The sequence below is a fragment of the Pan paniscus genome, chromosome 2 (genome assembly GCF_029289425.2).
Source record: "Pan paniscus chromosome 2, NHGRI_mPanPan1-v2.0_pri, whole genome shotgun sequence".
In the NCBI taxonomy this organism is placed as follows: Eukaryota; Metazoa; Chordata; class Mammalia; order Primates; family Hominidae; genus Pan; species Pan paniscus.
Window position 1 is genome coordinate 14,102,439 of NC_085926.1, and position 20,166 is coordinate 14,122,604.

Sequence of the window (20,166 nt, forward strand, 5' to 3'; positions counted from 1 at the left end):
CCCTCGCAACCGCGGCCAGGCCAACCTCAGCCGGAAACTACATTTCCCAGCAGGTCGCGCGCCCCTCGACAGGTCTCCAGGCAGTAGAAACTACATTTCCCCGAAAGCTTTGCAGTGCGCAGGCGCATCAATGAGGTACTGCAATGTCCCGGACCGTATAGTTTCCAAGACGTCTCGCCGCGCGCATGCGCAGAAACACTGGGCACAGTGGGAGGTAACTGTAGTAAGTCCCGCTTGGCCCTGGAGTCCACGCGGATTTTCGAAGCTGGGGCTGGCAAGAGGCCGCTGGACACCACGCTCCAGTCGTCAGCCCGCTTCGTAGCTGAACAGCGCGAGGCGGCGGCAGCGAGCCGGGTCCCACCATGGCCGCGAATGTGAGTATCCCCGGGCCAGCCGGGCCACACCCAGGCTTCCCCGTCGCCCTGGGGCTTTTCCCCGGGGTCCTCTAGGTCCATTTCGCCGCCTGGAGCTCCTCCGTGCGGCTAGGCCCGCATCTCCCTCTGCTCGCCGTGTCTGTGCCTTCGCCAGCTCATCCCTCTGTTCATCTCGCGGCCTGTCCAGGCTTCTTTTGTCCGTGTTTCTTGGCTCGCCTCGTCCTCGGCGTTCGTGCGGAGGCGGACTCGGAGGTGTTGCTCCCGTACTGGGATCTGCTTGTACGCCTCTCCGCGGCCCCTCCTTGCATTCCCAGTTCCCTCCTGTACCTTGGGGCCCTGAAACTTGCGCATTATGAGAGCTGGACGCGACCTCAGAGAGGGCGCCAGTCCCTTGGGAGGGAGGAAGGCGATCCAGCCCAAGTGGAGCTGTCCAGCAATGGACAGACAGGGCTGTCCAGGCGGGCAGAGAGCTCTCCGCCCTGGGGAGGCTCTGTAAACCGAGGCTGTGATGCTCCGAAAAGCTTAGGCTGGGCTGGGAGCGAAGGAGTTGGGGGAGAGGGAGCATTTCTCTACTGTCGGGGCCCCTCCTCCCCCTAGCAAGGATTTGGTTGGAGAAGGCCTGGCTGAGGGCTGTTCCTTCAAGGCCTCTTCTCCCTGCAACTAGCCTTTCTCGGGAAACTGTTTAAGCCCAACATTCATTCACCAAGCAGCGCCTCCTACCAGGGCGCTGGGTGTGGGAGAAGCTGGTGACTCACCTCTCCCCTCCTCTGTGAAAGTGCTTCTAGGGCCCGCTTAGGAGCCCAGCCAGCCCCAGACACACCCTCCCTCCTGCTTTGGTAGAGTGTCCTAGCAGCTCTCCCCTTGCCTGTCACACCCTATTTCCAGACACCGCCTCTGTCCCCAAGCGTCCTCTCTGCCTCCCACACCTTTTGAGGGGCCAGGGTGTGCATCACCCACAGCCCTAGTACACTTTGTCTCGGGTTAGTATCATCCACACTCCCAGGACATTTCGGGCCCACAGGAGGGTTAGAAGCCTTGAATGTTGTACCTAGAAAGGCCTCAGAGGTATTCGGAGAGACTCAGGCTCGGCCAGGCGAGAGGGCAGTCAGGAGACCAGCCTGTCTGTAGTATGTGGACTCTGTCTGCTCCCATCACTACCACCACCATATTTTACAGATGGGGAACTTCCCTAGCAGGGGAAGGCACTTGCCCAAGCTCTCGTGGCCGGCTTGGCATGCTGTGACACGGGAATATGCTGAAAAGGGCAGGCTTTGGAGTTAGGGAGACCTGGGGGCAATCCAGATTCTTCCACCCAGTAGCTGTGTGGCTTTCATCTCTCCAGGTTTATGTAGCCTCATGGATCAGTTACTGTGATATTTAAGGGAGACTGCTTAGCACAGTGCCTGGTGTGTGGTAGGTACTTAATACTTGAAAACAAGCCTGTCCTTGCAGGGTAGCACAAATGGTCCCAGTGGATAGAGATCATCTTGGGTACATTGAGACCTGACCCCTCACTAAGGAATATACATGCATTTGAGTATTCTCTGCTGCCAAGCGTTTTTTGATTCATCCAGTAGCTGGGTACACATTTACAGCAGCCACTAGGCTGGGTGAGGAAGAAGATAGCGGGATGGAGCAGGGAGGCAACAAAATTGTCAATCAGTATAGCAGCAGCAGTACCTGTGGTGAAGGTACTATTCCCCTCTCCACTTTATAAGTGAGTAAACAGAATCAGAGAGGTAGAGCAATTTACCCAGGCTTACACAGCAAGCGAGTGGTGAACCTAGGCATCAAACCCAGTTCTGTCCATTTCCAGGGCCTATGTGTCAGCCTCTGTTCCCACCACTCATTGCTCATTTCTTCTAAGTCCTGAGTGCTAGGACTGGGAGGGGATGTGTCACTGGGGATGTCCGTCTGTGTGTGCGTGTGTGTGTGTGTGTTTATATAATGTGTGTATACATGTAATACATACTATATGTATATATAAATATGTGTGGATATATAGATCCTTTATGATCCTCCATGTTTACTGGGAATTTTGGTTCAGAATGTGGGCTGGGTTTGTCATGTCACTGCCCACCTCACCCCTCCCCTAGCCTGAGGGGCACCCTCCTGTACCTCTCTTCCTTCCCTCCAGGGCCGTCTTTGAGCCCCTTATCTTGATGCTGGCTGAGGGGAGGCCCAAGAGGAAGACACGCCTTATTTTCCTATTGCTGCCTGCAGCTGGCTCCCAACATTCAGCTCACATTGTAGCCCAAGAGATGGGGAGCACAGACTGGAATGAGTAATGGGAGAGTAGCCTCCAGTCTGCCCGGATTTGAATCCTAACTCTTCCTCTTAGAAGCTGTGTGATCTGGGAAGATGACTTAACCCCGAGCCCGATTTTCTTATCGGTGAAATGGGGTCGTTATGACATCCAGCTCTTTGGGCTTGCCTGTGGGCTGGCCTGTGATAGACCCGGTGTGTTTGCCATTGTCATCATTGTGATGGTCACCTGCCCCTATGTGGTGATTCACTCACCTAATGTTTCCAAATGGCATGGAAAGTCAAGACGACTTCTGGATTCATGGACATCTGGTCACTGGAGGCCTTGGCTGGTGGTACTCAAAGACAATCAGAATGCGACATCAGCTTTGTTCAAGCAGAGATTCTGACTCAAATCACTCCTCTGGCCCCCAATACCAGGATGGGGCCTGTCTTAGCTGGGCCCCACTTTACATCTTTGTGACTTTTGTCAGCTCACCCCCAGCCTGGTGCCAGCCCAGTATCAGTTGTAGGGAAATCTGGTAACATTTCTACTAGCTAACACGTGTCCAGTGCTTACCACGCCCTAGGCCCTGAGCTACCCAATAACTGTGTTCTTTGGTTCTCACCACAACCCTATGCACAGAGGAAATGGAAGGCACAAAGTGGTGACGTTGCTTGCCCAAGACCCTGTAGCTGGTATGTGGCAGAGCATAAATTCAAATCCAGTTCTTCTGGCTCCAGAATCCTGCCCTAGACGATGACACTTTTGATCAGCAGTGGATGCACCCCAAATCATGCCTCTGTTATTGACCAAAGCCTGATCCACTCACCCTTGAGTTTGAGGCCCACTGTGAACCTGCCCAGAAATGCCTACCTCCAAGCCCTTTCTTCCTCCACCGCTCCCACCCAGCCAAAGCAGACAGGCGGCTGCTCCCCCAGAACCACTTCCTACTTCCTCATCACTGCTGATATGGTTCTCCCTTTAGGGATGCTCTTCCCCTAAGGTCTGCCTCTAAGATTCCACTCAAGGGAGCCTCCTTGATACCCCAGGTGGAAGGGGTCACTCCTTGAGCACCAAGTCCACCCCCATCACAGGACACTCTGTGTGACCTTCTAGTATTGTTTATGGTTGTGACCTCACTGCCCTAAGACTGTCTACTTCTGACCCCACAAGGGCTAGCACTGCCCTCAGAAAGCTCAGCCACTGTTTGCTGAATTTAATTAAAAATACATCTCTAATAACCTCTTTGTAAAATAGCTTGGCAGTTTCATAAAAAGTTAAATGTACATCTTCTTCGCGAGCCAGCAGTTGTACTCCTAGGTATATTCCTACGGGAAATGAAAGCACATGTCTGCATAAAGGTTCATGTATGAATATTCACAGCAGCATTATTCATAACAGCCAAAACCTGGAAGCTGTCAAGATACCCATCCACTGACGAATGATTCAGCACACTGTGGTATAGTCATAAATGGAATACTACTCAGCCATGAAAAGGAACAAATTCCTGATAAACACCACAACATGAATGAATTGCAAAAGCAGTGCTCTGAGTCCAAGAAGCTGGGCAGAAAGGAGTTGGTGCCCTGATTCCATTTTTCTCAAGTTGTAGAAGAAACAAACTAATCTACAGTAGGAGAAATTCAAATTCAGATTCTCCCCATCCCCACCAGTTACCTCTGGTTGGTGGAGAGGGGGAGAATTGGCAGGAAAGGGGCACAAAGAAACTTTTTGGGGTGATGGAAATATTTTGTACCTTGCTTTAGATGTTGGTCAGATGGAATATACGTTTGTGGAAACCTGCCAAACTGTACATTGAATATCTGTGTGTTTTTACCACATACAGTTAAAACTAAAAAAAAAAAAAAAAAAAAATTGAGTATAACTAAATAGCAAATTTAATTTATTTTTAAAAACTAGTTTTCATTCTGTGACTGTTTCTTTTTCTTCAGTATTCCAGTACCAGTACCCGGAGAGAACATGTCAAAGTTAAAACCAGCTCCCAGCCAGGCTTCCTGGAACGGCTGAGCGAGACCTCGGGTGGGATGTTCGTGGGGCTCATGGCCTTCCTGCTCTCCTTCTACCTAATTTTCACCAATGAGGTAAAATGTCTGGGGTCTTCCTGTGCAGAGTGAGAGTCCCCACCATGTCAGAGAGCAAAGGCTGTGAACCCGGAGGCTGGATTTGGTAATCAAGGGCCTAGATTTTAAAAAGAGAAAGAAGGATACTGAGTTAATCACAGTTCTTTCCATTGTGATCCATCCCACAGCTGATGTGAGCAGGAAGGGGAGTAGATCAGTTCACACACCTGAATATCCAGGGGTTAGCACCTGCCTCAGGCGTAGTTGGATCCAGGTGTTCATGCTGGGTCACCAGGAATCTCCATTTCTTCATCTTTTGCCTGTTTTTCTCTATTATGGTGTTTTTCTTGGGCAGGCACTTCATCTGTGATGGCAAATGTGGCCCCAGCAACTGGCCTACATCCAACCACTTAGCCCAGGGAAGAGAAAAACCATTTGTTTCTCTTCCTTTCTTTCTTTTCCTTTCTTTCCCCTCCCTCCCTCCCTCCCTCCCTTCCTCCCTTCCTTCCTCCCTTCCTTCCTTCCTTTGTTCCTTTCTTCCTTCCTTTCTCTCTCTCTTTCTCTCTTTCTTGTTTCTTTCTTTCTCTCCCTCTCTCTTTCTTTTTCTCCTTTTTTTTTTAATAGGACCTCATGATGCAACAGTATATTTCTAAATCAATTTAGCAACAGTTACAGGGCAATCTCTCAGTGTCCTGGCTTGGCTCTCAGTCCTCTGAATCAGTCTCCGTGTCCAGGGGTCACTCACATGTTCTGACTGGCAAGGTCTGGGTCCCATAATTTGACCAAGGGTTCAGATAGACTTAGGTAAACCACATGGGCTGAGTAGAAGAGAGGAGAGCCAGGCATGGTGGCTCAAGCCTATAACCCCAGCACTTTGGGAGGCCAAGGAGGCAGGATCGCTTGAGGTCAGAAGTTCGAAAGCAGCCTGGGCAACATAGCAAGACCCCATTTCTACAAAAAACTTAAACATAAAAATAAAATTAAAAAAAAGAAGGCAGAGAAAAATGGGGAGAAAGGGACAGGCAGGCAGAAACATCAGCTGTTCCCACCACTGGGGCAGTGCTAAGATTGGTGGGGGCTAGTGGGAACCAATGGGGCAGTAGGAAGAAGTCTCCCTGGGAAAGCAGGAATCTGGGTTCCAGTCCTTACTCTCCACTTGCTAGACCTCAGTTTTCCAAGTGTACAGTGGGGAGATGGGTCTCAGCGCTCCCGGAGGCCCCATCCTACCCTAATACTTTGCAACAAGCACAGTCATGCTGAGCCACCCCTGAGCTGTTGAAATCCCCACTCCCCTTTGCTCCCAGGGCCGCGCATTGAAGACGGCAACCTCATTGGCTGAGGGGCTCTCGCTTGTGGTGTCCCCCGACAGCATCCACAGTGTGGCTCCGGAGAATGAAGGCAGGCTGGTGCACATCATTGGCGCCTTACGGACATCCAAGGTAGGTTTGGCAGGGGATGCTGGCCTGCCAGTGGCTCGGGGCTCATCCTGGATGTTGTCTGGCTGAGGATTCGAAAGCATGGGCCTTGGAGATGGTCACACATGGGTGTGATTCCCGACTTTACCACTCAGCAGCTGTGTGGACTTGTCTATCCTGAGTCTCAGTGTCTTCGTGTATAAAATGGGGACGGTAATGGTTACAAGCTTGTGGCCAGCCTTGAGGATTTGGTGAGATTAGGTAACTAACGCCTTGGTACAGTGGCTGGCACTCAGGGAGGTGCTCTCATGACTCTGATGACCATGTGTGTCCAGTGCAAGGCCACAAAACTACCCTGGGCACCAGAGCTTTCCTGTTATTTGAACACCCTGTATGCTGTTGGCACCATGCCGTTGGGCCATGCAGCCCAGGCCTGTACTGTGAGGCTCACGGTCACAGGCACTGTGTGTAAAGAACCTGGGACAGGGAGTGTCCTTGATTCTCCCCTGCAAAGCAGTGTAGGGCTCTCCACCCTTGTCCCCTTCTCTATTTCTTCCTCTTCCAGTCCAGCTTCCCCTGAGCCAGGCTTTCTGGGCTGACATGAATCTTATCCTTTATTTTTTTGGTTTCTTTGATTCTGTTTGAAGCTTTTGTCTGATCCAAACTATGGGGTCCATCTTCCGGCTGTGAAACTGCGGAGGCACGTGGAGATGTACCAATGGGTAGAAACTGAGGAGTCCAGGTGAGCTGTCGGGGTGAAAACTCTGTTGGGGTAAAGGAGGAGTGAAGTGTAGGTGTCAGGATAACATGCAGATGTCTTTCATTTTGATACCTTTGAAACTCAAGTATAACATCTTCCTATCAGAAAAGTGTGAAATGATCCCCAAATTAATAGCCAGTGATTTGGAAGTGGCAAAAATCCAGTGAAGAGTGGCTCCAGGAGGAAAGGGGGATTGAGTTGCTCCCACATCTGGGAAGTTCCAGAGATGCACAAGCTTGAAGCATGACTTGGAGCAGGCCTGAAACACTGTCATTAGGATCAGCATGTCAACCCCGAGACCCCACTGCATCTCTCTGTGTTCAGCCTTCCCATCAGCTGTGTTGGTCCCATCTTCGCTCTACTTACAGCTTATCGTTTCTGACAGGAGTCCCAGGGCAGGTTCTCATTGATCAGGGCTGGGGTCACCTGGAGCTGGGGGTGGGTTCAGCCCCACCTGAATCATATGGACTGTGACCGACAGGTGGGGAGGTGGTGGGAGGAGCAGGAGAAGGGCAGCTTCAGGAGGCCCCCCGCAGGGCTGTCCTGGAGCAGAGGATGCAGCCAGATCTCTGAGCCCAAAGGGCAGGGCTGGGCCCCTTGGTGTAAGGCCAGTGGGGGTAGATTTCAGCTCAGGATGGGAGAGCGCTTTCCTCCAGGCAGCGCCTTGGAGGGCAGGAGCTGGCTGTCTGTCAGGAGTGAGTGCCCTGTCTTGGGGCTGGTGTAGAGAAGGCATCTGCCCTATCTGGGGAGTCTGATCTGGTAGCCCTGAGGTTGCTTCCTGCTCAGATGCTTAGAGATTAGACTGCCTGGGGCGATGAGGCTAACCCCCGTGGCTGCTTTGCTTTCCCTGCAGGGAGTACACCGAGGATGGGCAGGTGAAGAAGGAGACGAGGTATTCCTACAGTGAGTGCTGGGCCCCTTACGTGGTCTCTGCCCATGGTGGGGGCCCACAGCGGTGGCTGGACAGCAGGGCTGTTGGTGGGGCCATGGGAAGGATTCAGCACCAGGCATCAGGATCCCTGGGTGCAAGTCTTCAGAGCCCTGCTCTCCCACCCATCCATTGAGGCTCCCTGACCCACCCCTTTGGCTGTGAGATAGGAGGAGCTGGGCTGGTGGGTCTCAGCCGGGTGCCACTCCTACCCGGGCTCTGAGTTGATTCCTCTCCCTGAGCAGACACCGAATGGAGGTCAGAAATCATCAACAGCAAAAACTTCGACCGAGAGATTGGCCACAAAAACCCCAGGTGAGAGCCAGGCCCAAGGCCTGAGTGCAGCTTTGTCTACGCTGGCAGGTCTCCAGCCTCAGTTTCTTCATCTGAATAACAGGATTGAGTTAATCCTGCCTCGTGGGTTGAAAATGTGGGACATGGGTTTGAGACCAAGCCCTGTGCTGGGCACCAGGAACACAGAGACTTGTCTCCCCTGACCCCAGACAAGCTCCCCGCAAACAAGTCACAAATGTAAGGCCTGCACTAAGCGTCTAAGGGGATTTGCACACAGGGGGCCGGGGAAGCATTTTGTTAATGGTTTGCCATGGGTGGGAGGACAATCAGGACAGGCTTTCCAGAGGCAGCGGCATTTGTTCAGGCTTCTCAGGATTTCAGCAGAGGGAGGTTAGCTCCACGGCATGCCAGTGGTGAGGCGGGCATAACACTTGGGTGTGGCTAGAGAGCAGGCCTTGTTCAGCAATGGTCTGGGCTGTGCCAGTAAGATGGTCGGGATGGAATGCTCTGGGAGGGGCTAGTGAGGGGTGTAAAGTCCATGCAAGATACATCTGACAGCAGTGGGTGGGGCAGGACAGGCTGGCAGGGGTCTAGGCAAGAGGGTAGGAAGCTCCGGGGAACAGGAGACAGAGTGAGGGTGCTCAGCCCAGGGGAGGGGGCACAGGGCCCCTGGGGGTGGACAGGACAAGATGTCTGCTGTGCCTGGGCTAATCTGGACTTGCAGGAACCCCTGGGTGGGGACCCTGCCCAGCACAAACAACCCAAAGGGACCCAGGCAGCTCCCACACTGGTGCCCATCTCTGACAGCTTCCTCTCTCCCACAGTGCCATGGCAGTGGAGTCATTCACGGCAACAGCCCCCTTTGTCCAAATTGGCAGGTTTTTCCTCTCGTCAGGTAAGTCTCAGGCCTCTCCAGAGGAGCTCGTGCCAGAAGCACAAGGCCCCCCTAGGGCCGGAGCTCCCAGTACTCAGCCTTCAGAGGGCTAAAGGCACAGGATCAGTCTGCACCTTTCCCAGCACCATGCTTTGGGGGCCAGGGGAAGGCGAATCCCCAGGAAGCAAGGGCTGACGTAGAAACCCCCACCCCACTCCATCCTACCAGGTTCCTCTGAAATCTGGGTTGTTCCAGAGAATGACTCAGGCATGCATCCTTACCCTGCTGCGTGCCAGTGTCTGCTGAGTAGACTGCTGAGACAGTCCTTCGTCAAGCAGACTCCGGCTAGTAGTAGACATGTGGTGGCTCAGTGCTCTCAGCCTAGGGCTCCCCCTCTGAGTTCCACCTGTCCCAGGAAGGCACTAGCTTATCACAGGCATCCCCCATTGACTCCAAAGAGAAGCTTGCAAGGGATAAGGTGGCACCATGGGCCAGAGTAACCCTGGGGCTCTGTTCCTGGGCCTGACCCATGAAGGTGGGAGAGGATACCAAGGGCCCAGATAGTCCTGGGGAGGCTGGATGATCCTGGGCCTGGCCTGGCCGCTTTCTGTGTGCTTTGTTGCTGGATGGTGCCTGTGTGCCAGCTGGGCCTGCCCTCAAGTAGCTCTCAACCCAGGAGGTGAGTCAGGCTTGGACGTGGATGGCCGTAACCTTGATGGAAGGGAAAAGGGCTAAGACCACTCCCAGTGCTGTGGTCACTCTGACTTGGTGGGAGCGGGCACAGGGAAAGCTTCCTGGAGGAGATGGTCTAACCTAGGGGAAGCCGTGGACGAGACAGAGTCAGAAAGAGGCACTGCAGGTGGGAGTGCCACGTGTGCAGGCTCCAGGGGTGCAGTGGAAGGGGGTCAGGCCAGGGACTTTGCAGATTGAGGTTTTCACCTGGTCCCCTGGGTTTCTAACCACTCTGGTCCCCTCAGGCCTCATCGACAAAGTCGACAACTTCAAGTCCCTGAGCCTATCCAAGCTGGAGGACCCTCATGTGGACATCATTCGCCGTGGAGACTTTTTCTACCACAGCGAAAATCCCAAGTATCCAGAGGTGTGCGGAGAGGCTTGGGCTCTCCAAATAGGAGGGTCAGGGCGCTAGGATAAGGTTCCTGCGCCAGGCAGATTCAGTTCAGTTGCATGCACAGCTGTACTTGGCCAAGTGCAGCTGAGTGGGAGAGGCCCTCTGGGTGATGGCACAGCTTGGGCACGGGTGTGGAGGTGGGAGAAGAGCCTGAGGGGCGTAGCCGAGGCATCCTGGACCTGGGCCTGGGCCAGCTACTCCGTTCCTCACTCTCCCTGCTTCTCTTCCACCCCCAGGTGGGAGACTTGCGTGTTTCCTTTTCCTATGCTGGACTGAGCGGCGATGACCCTGACCTGGGCCCAGCTCACGTGGTAACCTGGCTTCCCAGGGGCAGACACTAAGTCAGAGCCTCACGACTTCCCCGGACATAGACACCTTGGTCAATGTCAGGAGCGCTTGGACCCCCTTTTCCCTGGGGAAAGGCACACGCTCGCACGCACTCTCAGCCAGGCACGCTTCTGAGCAGTTTCAGAGCTCCCATGTCCCCACAGCCATCCATGGACCCCACGTTAAGAAGGGCAGCTCAAAAGGGGTCTCATAGTCGCACCTTATGACAGGTGTTCCAGTCACACACAGACCCTCTCCCCAAGCCCGTTTTGATCTGTCAATAATTGGTCTTGCGTTCCTGGCCTATGTGCAGTCCCGCCCCATCCCCTGCTCTGCGCGCTGCCCAAGAGCTTTGAATGCCTGGAGCTTTGAATGGAGCAGCTCAGCCAGAGCTGCAGAGGTGGATGCATCCCAGGTGGATGTATAGAGAGAGAAGCCCCAGGGTCTCTGTGCTCACTTCCCCAGCCGGCACCCAGTCCCGGGAGGGTGGGCCATGGCTCTCGTGGGTGTGTCTCCCGCGAGTCACCCCTCAGCTCTAACACCAGGTCCTCTGACCAGGTCACTGTGATTGCCCGGCAGCGGGGTGACCAGCTAGTCCCATTCTCCACCAAGTCTGGGGATACCTTACTGCTCCTGCACCACGGGGACTTCTCAGCAGAGGTGAGTGCTGTGCCCTACTGGTACGGTGGGGGAACAAGCATGTCCTTCCTTCCTTCCAGTGGTTATTTAATAAGATCACACTACCAGGGGTCATAGCCAGTGAATGAGGCAAGAAGAAGAAATAGCGGAATGTTGAGTATGCCTCATCAAAGTGTTTGACCAGAAGTGTTTCAGATTCCAGATTTTTTTGGATTTGCAGGTATTTGTATATACATAATGAGATCTCTTGGGGATGAGAACCAAGTCTAAACACAGAATCTATTTATGTTTCATGTATACTTTGTACACATCGCCTGAAGGTGATTTTATACAATGCAACCCGTCACATGGGGTCAAGTGTGGGATTTCCACTAGTGGCGTCATGTTGGCATTCAGAAAGTTTTGGATTTTGGAGCACTTCAGCATTTGGGTTTTTGGATTGTGGATGCTGAGTCTGTCATGAACCCTCAGTGTGCAGGACTGTGCTAGGCACTAAACTCACTGTGCCTCACAGACTGTCCGGTAGAGGAGTGAGAGTGACAGAAACTCGTAAGTACTGATGCATCGTGCCGAGTGTTGGAAAGAGAACAGGTGCTCTGATACCAGTGGACGTCAGAGTAGGACATCCGTTTCTACGGTGATCAAGCAGGGCCTCTGACAAGTGAGTTTTGCTGACGAGAAGGGGTTAACCCTAGAAGAATCAGTGATCAGTCACTTCCAGCAAGAACAGCCCAGTCCGGGCACGAAAGGGTTCACCTTTTAAGGGGGCACCCGGAGTGCTGTGGCCACAGCCCAGAGCGGGGAGAGGGAGTGGGTGGGGGGGCTCCACCAAAGTCTGTGTCCTTCCAGAACATCAGGAGGGCGGGGAAGGGTTTTGGGCCTCAGCTGCCTGAGTATCCCTCTCCCATTGTAAATAGGGAGGGCTATGCCTACCCCGGGTCCCAAGGAGAAGGGGTGCCAAGATGTGCTGATTAGTTCAGTTCTGTGCCTTAAAAGTTAGCCTGTCTTCTCTAGGCAGGCAATCCTTCTCTGCAGCAGAAGAATTGAGTCTTTAGTTTTTCTGTTGTTGATGAACACAGGTATCCCCGGTGGGGCACTCTATACCTGCCCCAACCAGGACTGCTGGGGTTTCATTCCAGAGTGGCCAGAAAGGGTCAAGGCAGCAGACAGGCATCAGGGGTTAGCTGTGACCTTTTGTTCCTATTATTAGATCCTCAGCAGCCATCTGTCCCGTTAGCCTCCAGCTTGTGGTGGTGCTTGGGCCTCACCAACTCCTGGTACCTGGCCAGGGCTAGGGTGTGGTCAGGCTGTTGCCCAGGAGCCCAGTTACCAACCTCAGGGTAGGGCTGCCACCTCCCAGCCTAAAAGGCCATGAGTCACCCTTCCACCAGCAGCTGAGGGTCCCCAGCAAGTTTCTAAAATTAGGAGGCCCAGTCCAGGCCTTGCTCTCTCTCCCAGGGCTGAGGCCCAGCTCATGCAGCCGCTCCTCCAGAGAGGAGTGGATGGGGCCCATGGCTTAGGTAATGCCCCAGAAAGGAAGGCCCTGAGTGCAGATGCTCAGGCGGCCTCCTTACCCCCTGGGTCTCCTGCTGCTTAGCAGCCCCAAAGCCCTGTCTTCCCCCAGCCCAGCCCCCACCCCCACACAAGGTCTGGGGTCTCTGCCAAGTAGAAAAAAGGCCCAGAGCCAGGCAGGCAGCTCAGGGCAAAAGTCAGGATGCCCCGATTCCAGTCCCAGGGGCAGGAGAGTACAGCTGCCCAAGCAGGCACACTGCAGACGGCCCTGGCACTGCCTCCCACCTGCTACAGGACCTTGAGCTGGTGCTGATCTCTCAGCCTGTTTCCTCATTTGTGAAGGGGAAGATGTTTAAGTACTATTAGTAATAGTCACATCATCCCTAACTGGTTTGGTCATTGAGGATTATTCATTCATTCAGCAAGTTTTCATTGAACACCAGCTACTTCACAGACATGCTCCCTGCTCTTGGAAATGTAGCGTTTAGTTAACTGCTTGAGGTGAGACCTTGGGCACATGACTTATTCTCTCAGAGCCTCAGTTTCCTCATCTGTAAAGTGGAGGTAAGTATTTCTACCTCACTGAGTGAATTTGAGAATTAAATAATACTTGTAAAACACTTAGGACAGTATCAAATAAATGGTGAGTGATAAATGTGACCTGTTTTTGTTGTTACAGACTCTGAGAGAGGGCCCGATTCAGATCAGAGGGTCAGGGAAAGCCCTCTGAAGAAATGGGGTTCAAGCAAAGCTCAAAAGAATATGTAGGAAGCTGGCCAGGCATGACTGCAGGCAATCGCTGTAGGCAGAGCAAACCCACGCACAGATACACAGGCGAGAGGACACTTGACCTGGACTGGGGACAGCAGCCAGCAGGGTCAGGGCACTGGCAGCAGGGTCGGTGTCCGGGGGGTGTGGCAGGGCTCTGGCAGGTGGCTGTGTGGAGAACACAGAGTGGGTGATAGAAGCAGGGCCAGTGAGGCTCCTGCGGGCAGACAGTGGTAAGAGACTCGGGAATATGTGGCCTGGACTGGATGGGGTGGTAGGGGAGGAGCGAGCCATGGCTTTCCCATAGATGCGAGTGGGTGGGTGGGTGTGCCATGTGCTGAGATGGAGAAGGCGCCAGTGTCAGCACTAGACAGGCTGAGATGTCAAGTGGAAATGTCGAGGTGGTGGAGGTGGTGGGAGCTGCAGGGCTGTGAGGCCCGGGAGAGGGCCAGAGCTGCAGCTTTAAATTGGAGGGTCATGGCATGTGGAGGCCAAGGAAGCAGATGGGATGTCCGGGGAGAGAGTATGGACTGAAGCAGCTAAAGAATTGCAGCATCTAATGGACAGGAAGAGGGGCAGCGACAGCGATGGAGCCTGAGAAGGAGGGTGCAGTGTCCCCAAGCCATGTGGAGAGGGTCTGAGATTAAACAGATCACACACATAGCGCAGAGCATGCTGCCCAGCAGGCATGCTCAAACCTGCTCAGGGGTGTTGGGCAGGGTCCTGCTCATTGCAGGTGAGACCGTGGGCTGAGGGCTCCAGGTGCTGGCAGGCTCTGAGCTGAGGAAGGCCCGTACGTTCCACAGAGATCTCATGCCTTGCCCTGTGCTCTGCCAGATGGGCAGAAGGACTTAGCCCTATAGGAGGCTTTCCCCACCTCCCTCTGGCCTGTTCAGAAATGGCCAACAGCTCCCGAGTTGGTACAGCCCCCTCAGGACCTGCCCTGCCGACTGGGTACGCCACTGGCCCTCAGCATCCTGACCTGCCCCCACCTTGTCCTGCAGGAGGTGTTTCATAGAGAACTAAGGAGCAACTCCATGAAGACCTGGGGCCTGCGGGCAGCTGGCTGGATGGCCATGTTCATGGGCCTCAACCTTATGACACGGATCCTCTACACCTTGGGTAGGTGTTGGGGTGGGTCACTGCCCTCCCTCCTGCACCCCGAAAGGGCCTCCTCTGCCTGTCGCATCATCTCAGCCCTTCCGGCCTGATGGGATGGCCCTTGTGCAGATACCAGGCATTTGGCTCATCTCTGTGTCCCCGCTCCATAGCCTTGGGATGAGGGAGCAGAGGAAGGCAGGCTTGAGGGCAGGAGCTGCCAGGGGCCAGGCTGGGTGGGGCCAACTCTGGGGCACTGGTCTCACTCCACAGCCTGAAGGTTCGTCCATCTGCTGGCTCGATCATTTGCTCATTCCTTTGATCCACAATTGAATACCACATGGGAGCCTGCCAGACCTGCATTTGAAATCTGTCACGTCCAAGCTCTGGATGCTTGGCCATTCCCTTCCCATCTCAGCTTCAGTCACCTCACCCCTTACATGCAGAGTTTTATGAAATGTGGCAAATAGGAAACACCCAAAACTCTCATGCTTCCTTCCTCACTCCAAAACCTGGGCTAGATTTGGGCAGCCAGCAAGTCTGGAGCATGAAGGAGAGTTCTGGGCCGCTCCTTGACCTGAGGTTGGCACCAGTGAGCCCAGTAGGAGACCTGTGGCCCAGCGTGGTTCGGGATCTGAGTGCCCAGGGTGACTAAGTGTGTTCTGGGCCCAGGAGGATGGGGTTCCTCGGAGGACTCTCCATCCAAGCCTTTCCCTGGTGTGTGTCCCTTCCAGTCACATGATTGCATCAAGTCTTCTCTGGGTGCCAACAGAAACCTCTTCCCCACTCAGCATGCACAAGTCAGAAGAGGTCTGGCTGCACATCTTGGGCTGTCTGAGCTAGGGGGGACCACCTTCTTTGTTTACAGTTGGGAAAACAGGCCCGGGAAGGGAAGGACTCTCCCTGAGCCTTTCTTTGGACAGCTGAATTGTGCTCAGAAAGACCAGTGACGTGGTGGGCACATTAGCAAGAGATGAGCATTTAAACGGAATCCTCTTTCTTGCCTGTGTGACCCTGGGGAGACCAGTTCCCTTCTGGAGCCTTGGTTTCCTCGTGTCTGTCTCAGTGGGCCCTTCTTTGGATCTCTGATGTCTGTGATCCCAATTCACTCTACGTCTGGAATGCGCCAGACTCAGGACAGACTTAGAGTGTGGAGGGACCCCCAGGGTGGGTGGGGAGAGTTGGGAGCGCAGCAGGGAAGCACACAGTCCCCCATGCGTTTGATAAATACCAACGTGTGTAAGACTCCACAGCTAGAGACAGACAAGGCTTAGAGCAACAGCTCAGAGCCCAGGCTCTGGGCCCATACGGTCTTGAGTTCAAATCCTGGTTCTGGCACTTTCTAACAGGAGGACTGGTGGTGAGTTTCTTAATTCCCTGAGTCTCAGTGACCCTGTGGGTAAAATGGGGTTAAGAAGAGTACCTCCCTTACAGGGTGGGCATGAGGGCTTCATGAGATGGTGCACATGGTGCCTAACACAGGCAACGTTCAGAAACATGAACTTTGCTTATTCTAAGGGCTGAGTAGCAGTGCTGTATGGGAACAGATCAGGATGAGGCCAGGTAGTGGCCTGCAGGGTGTGCTGCAGGCATGGTGGGGCACCAGGGCTTGCTCTGCAAACCCAGTGATTCCAGACCATTGGTGGCCTCCTGGGAACTGAGCGAAGATTCCCTGAGTGGACATCAGCTATGGAATGCCAATCTGGAGAGGTCACACAAGGCAAGAATAGGGTAATTCCTCATGAATTTAGCTGGATTCTGGGCTTTATCCTATTGGACCAATAGTCTGTGAGATTCTTGAGGAGAGGCCAATGCTTAGGCTAATTTATTTCCTCTAGCACCTGCTGGTTCAGTGCTGGGCACATAAATCATCAGTAACATCCTGCTGCATGAATGAACCAACACCTCTAGGAATGGCTGAGAGGCCCAAATAGGCACCTTCAGGAGGCTCCACCCACAGCCTCTTGTATGAGTGTGCAGGACCCAGGTTATTTCTAGCATTACAGGCAAATGTCTTTATACTGGCCTCAGACTACTCTCCACATAAAGTATTAAAGTTTACGAAGCACTGCTACATCCTCTCCCCTGGATCAGGGTAGAGTGGGTGGCTTAGGCAATGTGCCCAACCACGCAGCTCATAGCAGAGGCTCCTGTGCTCCCTTAGCTTTCAGAACGAAGCTCCTTGCCTTCCACCCCACTGATCCTCTCCCCTTCTCATGCATGTAGCAACATGGGCCCATCCTCATCTAGGGACAGGAGAGATCTGCTGAGCTGGTGAGGTGTAGAGCAGGTGGCACCTCATCACCTTTCTCCTTTCCACAGTGGACTGGTTTCCTGTTTTCCGAGACCTGGTCAACATTGGCCTGAAAGCCTTTGCCTTCTGTGTGGCCACCTCGCTGACCCTGCTGACCGTGGCGGCTGGCTGGCTCTTCTACCGACCCCTGTGGGCCCTCCTCATTGCCAGCCTGGCCCTTGTGCCCATCCTTGTTGCTCGGACACGGGTGCCAGCCAAAAAGTTGGAGTGAAAAGACCCTGGCACCCGCCCGACACCTGCGTGAGCCCTAGGATCCAGGTCCTCTCTCACCTCTGACCCAGCTCCATGCCAGAGCAGGAGCCCTGGTCAATTTTGGACTCTGCACCCCCTCTCCTCTTCAGGGGCCAGACTTGGCAGCATGTGCACCAGGTTGGTGTTCACCAGCTCATGTCTTCCCCACATCTCTTATTGCCAGTAAGCAGCTTTGGTGGGCAGCAGCAGCTCATGAATGGCAAGCTGACAGCTTCTCCTGCTGTTTCCTTCCTCTCTTAGACTGAGTGGGTACAGCCAGCCACTCAGCCCATTGGCAGCTGACAACGCAGACACGTTCTACGGAGGCCTGCTGATAAAGGGCTCAGCCTTGCCATGTGCTGCTTCTCATCACTGCACACAAGTACCATGCTTTGCCACCACCACCAAGCACATCTGTGATCCTGAAGGGCGGCCGTTAGTCATTACTGCTGAGTCCTGGGTCACCAGCAGACACAATGGGCATGGACCCCTCAAAGCAGGCACACCCAAAACACAAGTCTGTGGCTAGAACCTGATTTGGTGTTTAAAAGAGAAGAAACACTGAAGATGTCCTGAGGAGAAAAGCTGGACATATACTGGGCTTCACACTTATCTTATGGCTTGGCAGAATCTTTGTAGCGTGTGGGATCTCTGAAGGCCCTATTTAAGTTTTTCTTCATTACTTTGCTGCTTCATGTGTACTTTCCTACCCCAAGAGGAAGTTTTCTGAAATAAGATTTAAGAACAAAAAACAAAACAAAAAAAAAACACTTAATATTTCAGACTGTTACAGGAAACACCCTTTAGTCTGTCAGTTGAATTCAGAGCACTGAAAGGTTTAACGTTAAATTGGGGTATGTGGTTTGATTGATAAAAAGTTACCTCTCAGTATTTTGTGTCACTGAGAAGCTTTACAATGGATGCTTTTGAAACAAGTATCAGCAAAAGGATTTGTTTTCACTCTGGGAGGAGAGGGTGGAGAAAGCACTTGCTTTCATCCTCTGGCATCGGAAACTCCCCTATGCACTTGAAGATGGTTTAAAAGATCAAAGAAACGATTAAGAGAAAAGGTTGGAAGCTTTATACTAAATGGGCTCCTTCATGGTGACCCCCCGTCAACCACAATCAAGAACTGAGGCCTGAGGCTGGTTGTACAATGCCCACGCCTGCCTGGCTGCTTTCACCCGGGAGTGCTTTCGATGTGGGCACCTGGGCTTCCTAGGGCTGCTTCTGAGTGGTTCTTTCACGTGTTGTGTCCATAGCTTTAGTCTTCCTAAATAAGATCCACCCACACCTAAGTCACAGAATTTCTAAGTTCCCCAACTACTCTCACACCCTTTTAAAGATAAAGTATGTTGTAACCAGGATGTCTTAAATGGTTCTTTGTGTACCTTTTCTGTCATATTCAGAAACCGTTTTGTGCCTGCTGGGAGTAATTCCTTTAGCAATTAAGTATTTGGTAGCTGAATAAGGGGTCAGAACTTCTGAAACCAGTGATCTGTAATCATCTCTATTGGCCTGGGGTGCCTGTGCTATAAATGAGTTTCTTCACATGAAAAACACAGCCAGCCCAAGATGACTTATCTGGGTTTAGGATTCAGTAGTATTCACTAACTGCTTATTACATGAGCAATTTCATCAAATCTCCAAACTCTTAAAGGATGCTTTCGGAAAACACGCGGTATACCTAGATGATGACTAAATGCAAAATCCTTGGGCTTTGGTTTTTTTCTAGTAAGGATTTTAAATAACTGCCGACTTCAAAAGTGTTCTTAAAACGAAAGATAATGTTAAGAAAAATTTGAAAGCTTTGGAAAACCAAATTTGTAATATCATTGTATTTTTTATTAAAAATTTTGAAATAAATTTCTAAATTATCTTCTGGTGTGGGACTTTGACAAACATCCTATTTTTAGTTTCAGATTTTTTTTTTTTTGGCATTCTTTCCAAAATGTCTGTAAAGAATTCAGCCATAGGATTTATTGAGAACTGAATTTTGTGGAAATCTGAGCTTTCAGTGCTTAAAATAAGTTAATTTTTTTTTAAGGGCAACTCAGTATCTAGCACTCAGAAGTCCATACTGAAGCCCACTTTGTTTTGGCTTGATTTAAAGTGAATGACTCAGGCTTCATGCATCTTCAGAATGTGCTAGAAAAAGTGGAAGGGGCAGCAGTGTGCTCCACTGCCAGAGGCATCCTGAGTTGACACGGGAGACCTGAGTTCTGAGCCAAAGATTGCTACATACTGGCTGTGATGTTGGGTAAATCAACGATTTGAGTCTGTTCCCTCATCGGTACAATGGGAACAACACTTGTCCACCTCACAAGGTTGTTGTGAGGGCCAAATGAGACAAAGCCCATAGAATGCCTGACACATGAGGCATTAATTTTTCATTCATTTTGCTTCCTGTTCTGAAAGAAGGCTGCTAACTGCCCACTCTGATGCTAGCAGTTTGCTTTATTTTTTACAAGCAGGTGAGTGAGAACTTTCCCAAACCTACTCTTCTGTTTCTCAGAACCTACTGTTTCATTTAAATAATACCTCCTTGTAGCTGACATATGCCTGAAGAAGTTATTTCTGCAGAGACATGGCAATGCCATCATCTCAAAACCCCAGAAAGACAAGCGTGGTGGTGCATACCCATGGTCCCAGCTACTCAGGAGGCTGAGAGGATTGCTTGAGGCTTTAGTCAGCTGGGATCACACCACTAGCTGGGATCACACCACTGCACCCCAGCCTGGGCAAGAGTGGAACCCTCCCTGTCTCAAAAAATAATTAAAAAAAAAAATAACAGAAAACAAGTTGCCTCTATAGGAGGGCCGAGCTCTGGTGAGGAAGTGTGAGACCAGTTTCCATAGCAACCCCAGTCTGTTTCTCAACAAGAGGTTCCAGCCAGCCTCTTGCCACATATGAGTCATAACTCAAGTGTTTTGTTTGTCTCCCTTGGATAAAAGTGACTCCGATTTTTAATGGCTCCTCTCAAAGATTAACATCTCTTCACTAAATACAGAATTCCATATGTAATGAATTTCCGGCCTCCATGAAAACAAAATGGACTCTTTCATGCTGTCTCAACATATGAATACATTGCTCTGTCACCTGGGTGTTATTACCGACTTAAATCTGAAAGAAGCTGGACACGGCAGTGGTGTGTGGGTGCCTGCAGTCCTGAGG

The 20,166-nt window shown here is 52.2% G+C and overlaps 1 protein-coding gene across 1 annotated transcript; it reads left to right on the forward strand.

The window, feature by feature from the left end:
- The first annotated feature begins 53 nt into the window (after positions 1 to 53).
- On the forward strand, positions 54 to 18,871 carry TMEM43 (transmembrane protein 43). The gene is made up of 12 exons (XM_003826231.5): positions 54 to 374; positions 4,575 to 4,724; positions 6,008 to 6,142; positions 6,766 to 6,860; positions 7,732 to 7,781; positions 8,052 to 8,121; positions 8,925 to 8,995; positions 9,952 to 10,073; positions 10,340 to 10,414; positions 10,989 to 11,090; positions 14,354 to 14,471; positions 16,770 to 18,871. The coding sequence occupies exons 1-12, from the start codon at positions 363 to 365 to the stop codon at positions 16,970 to 16,972; spliced, it is 1,203 nt and encodes a 400-aa protein (XP_003826279.1). The 5' UTR covers positions 54 to 362; the 3' UTR covers positions 16,973 to 18,871.
- Positions 18,872 to 20,166: the final 1,295 nt, after the last annotated feature.

What these genes read in the sequence shown, in the direction of transcription:
- TMEM43 (XM_003826231.5), top strand. An exon ending in ACCTAATTTTCACCAATGAG is followed by an intron (nt 4,725 to 6,007) that starts GTAAAATGTCTG and finishes CTTTGCTCCCAG; the next exon opens with GGCCGCGCATTGAAGACGGC. An exon ending in GTAGAAACTGAGGAGTCCAG is followed by an intron (nt 6,861 to 7,731) that starts GTGAGCTGTCGG and finishes CTTTCCCTGCAG; the next exon opens with GGAGTACACCGAGGATGGGC.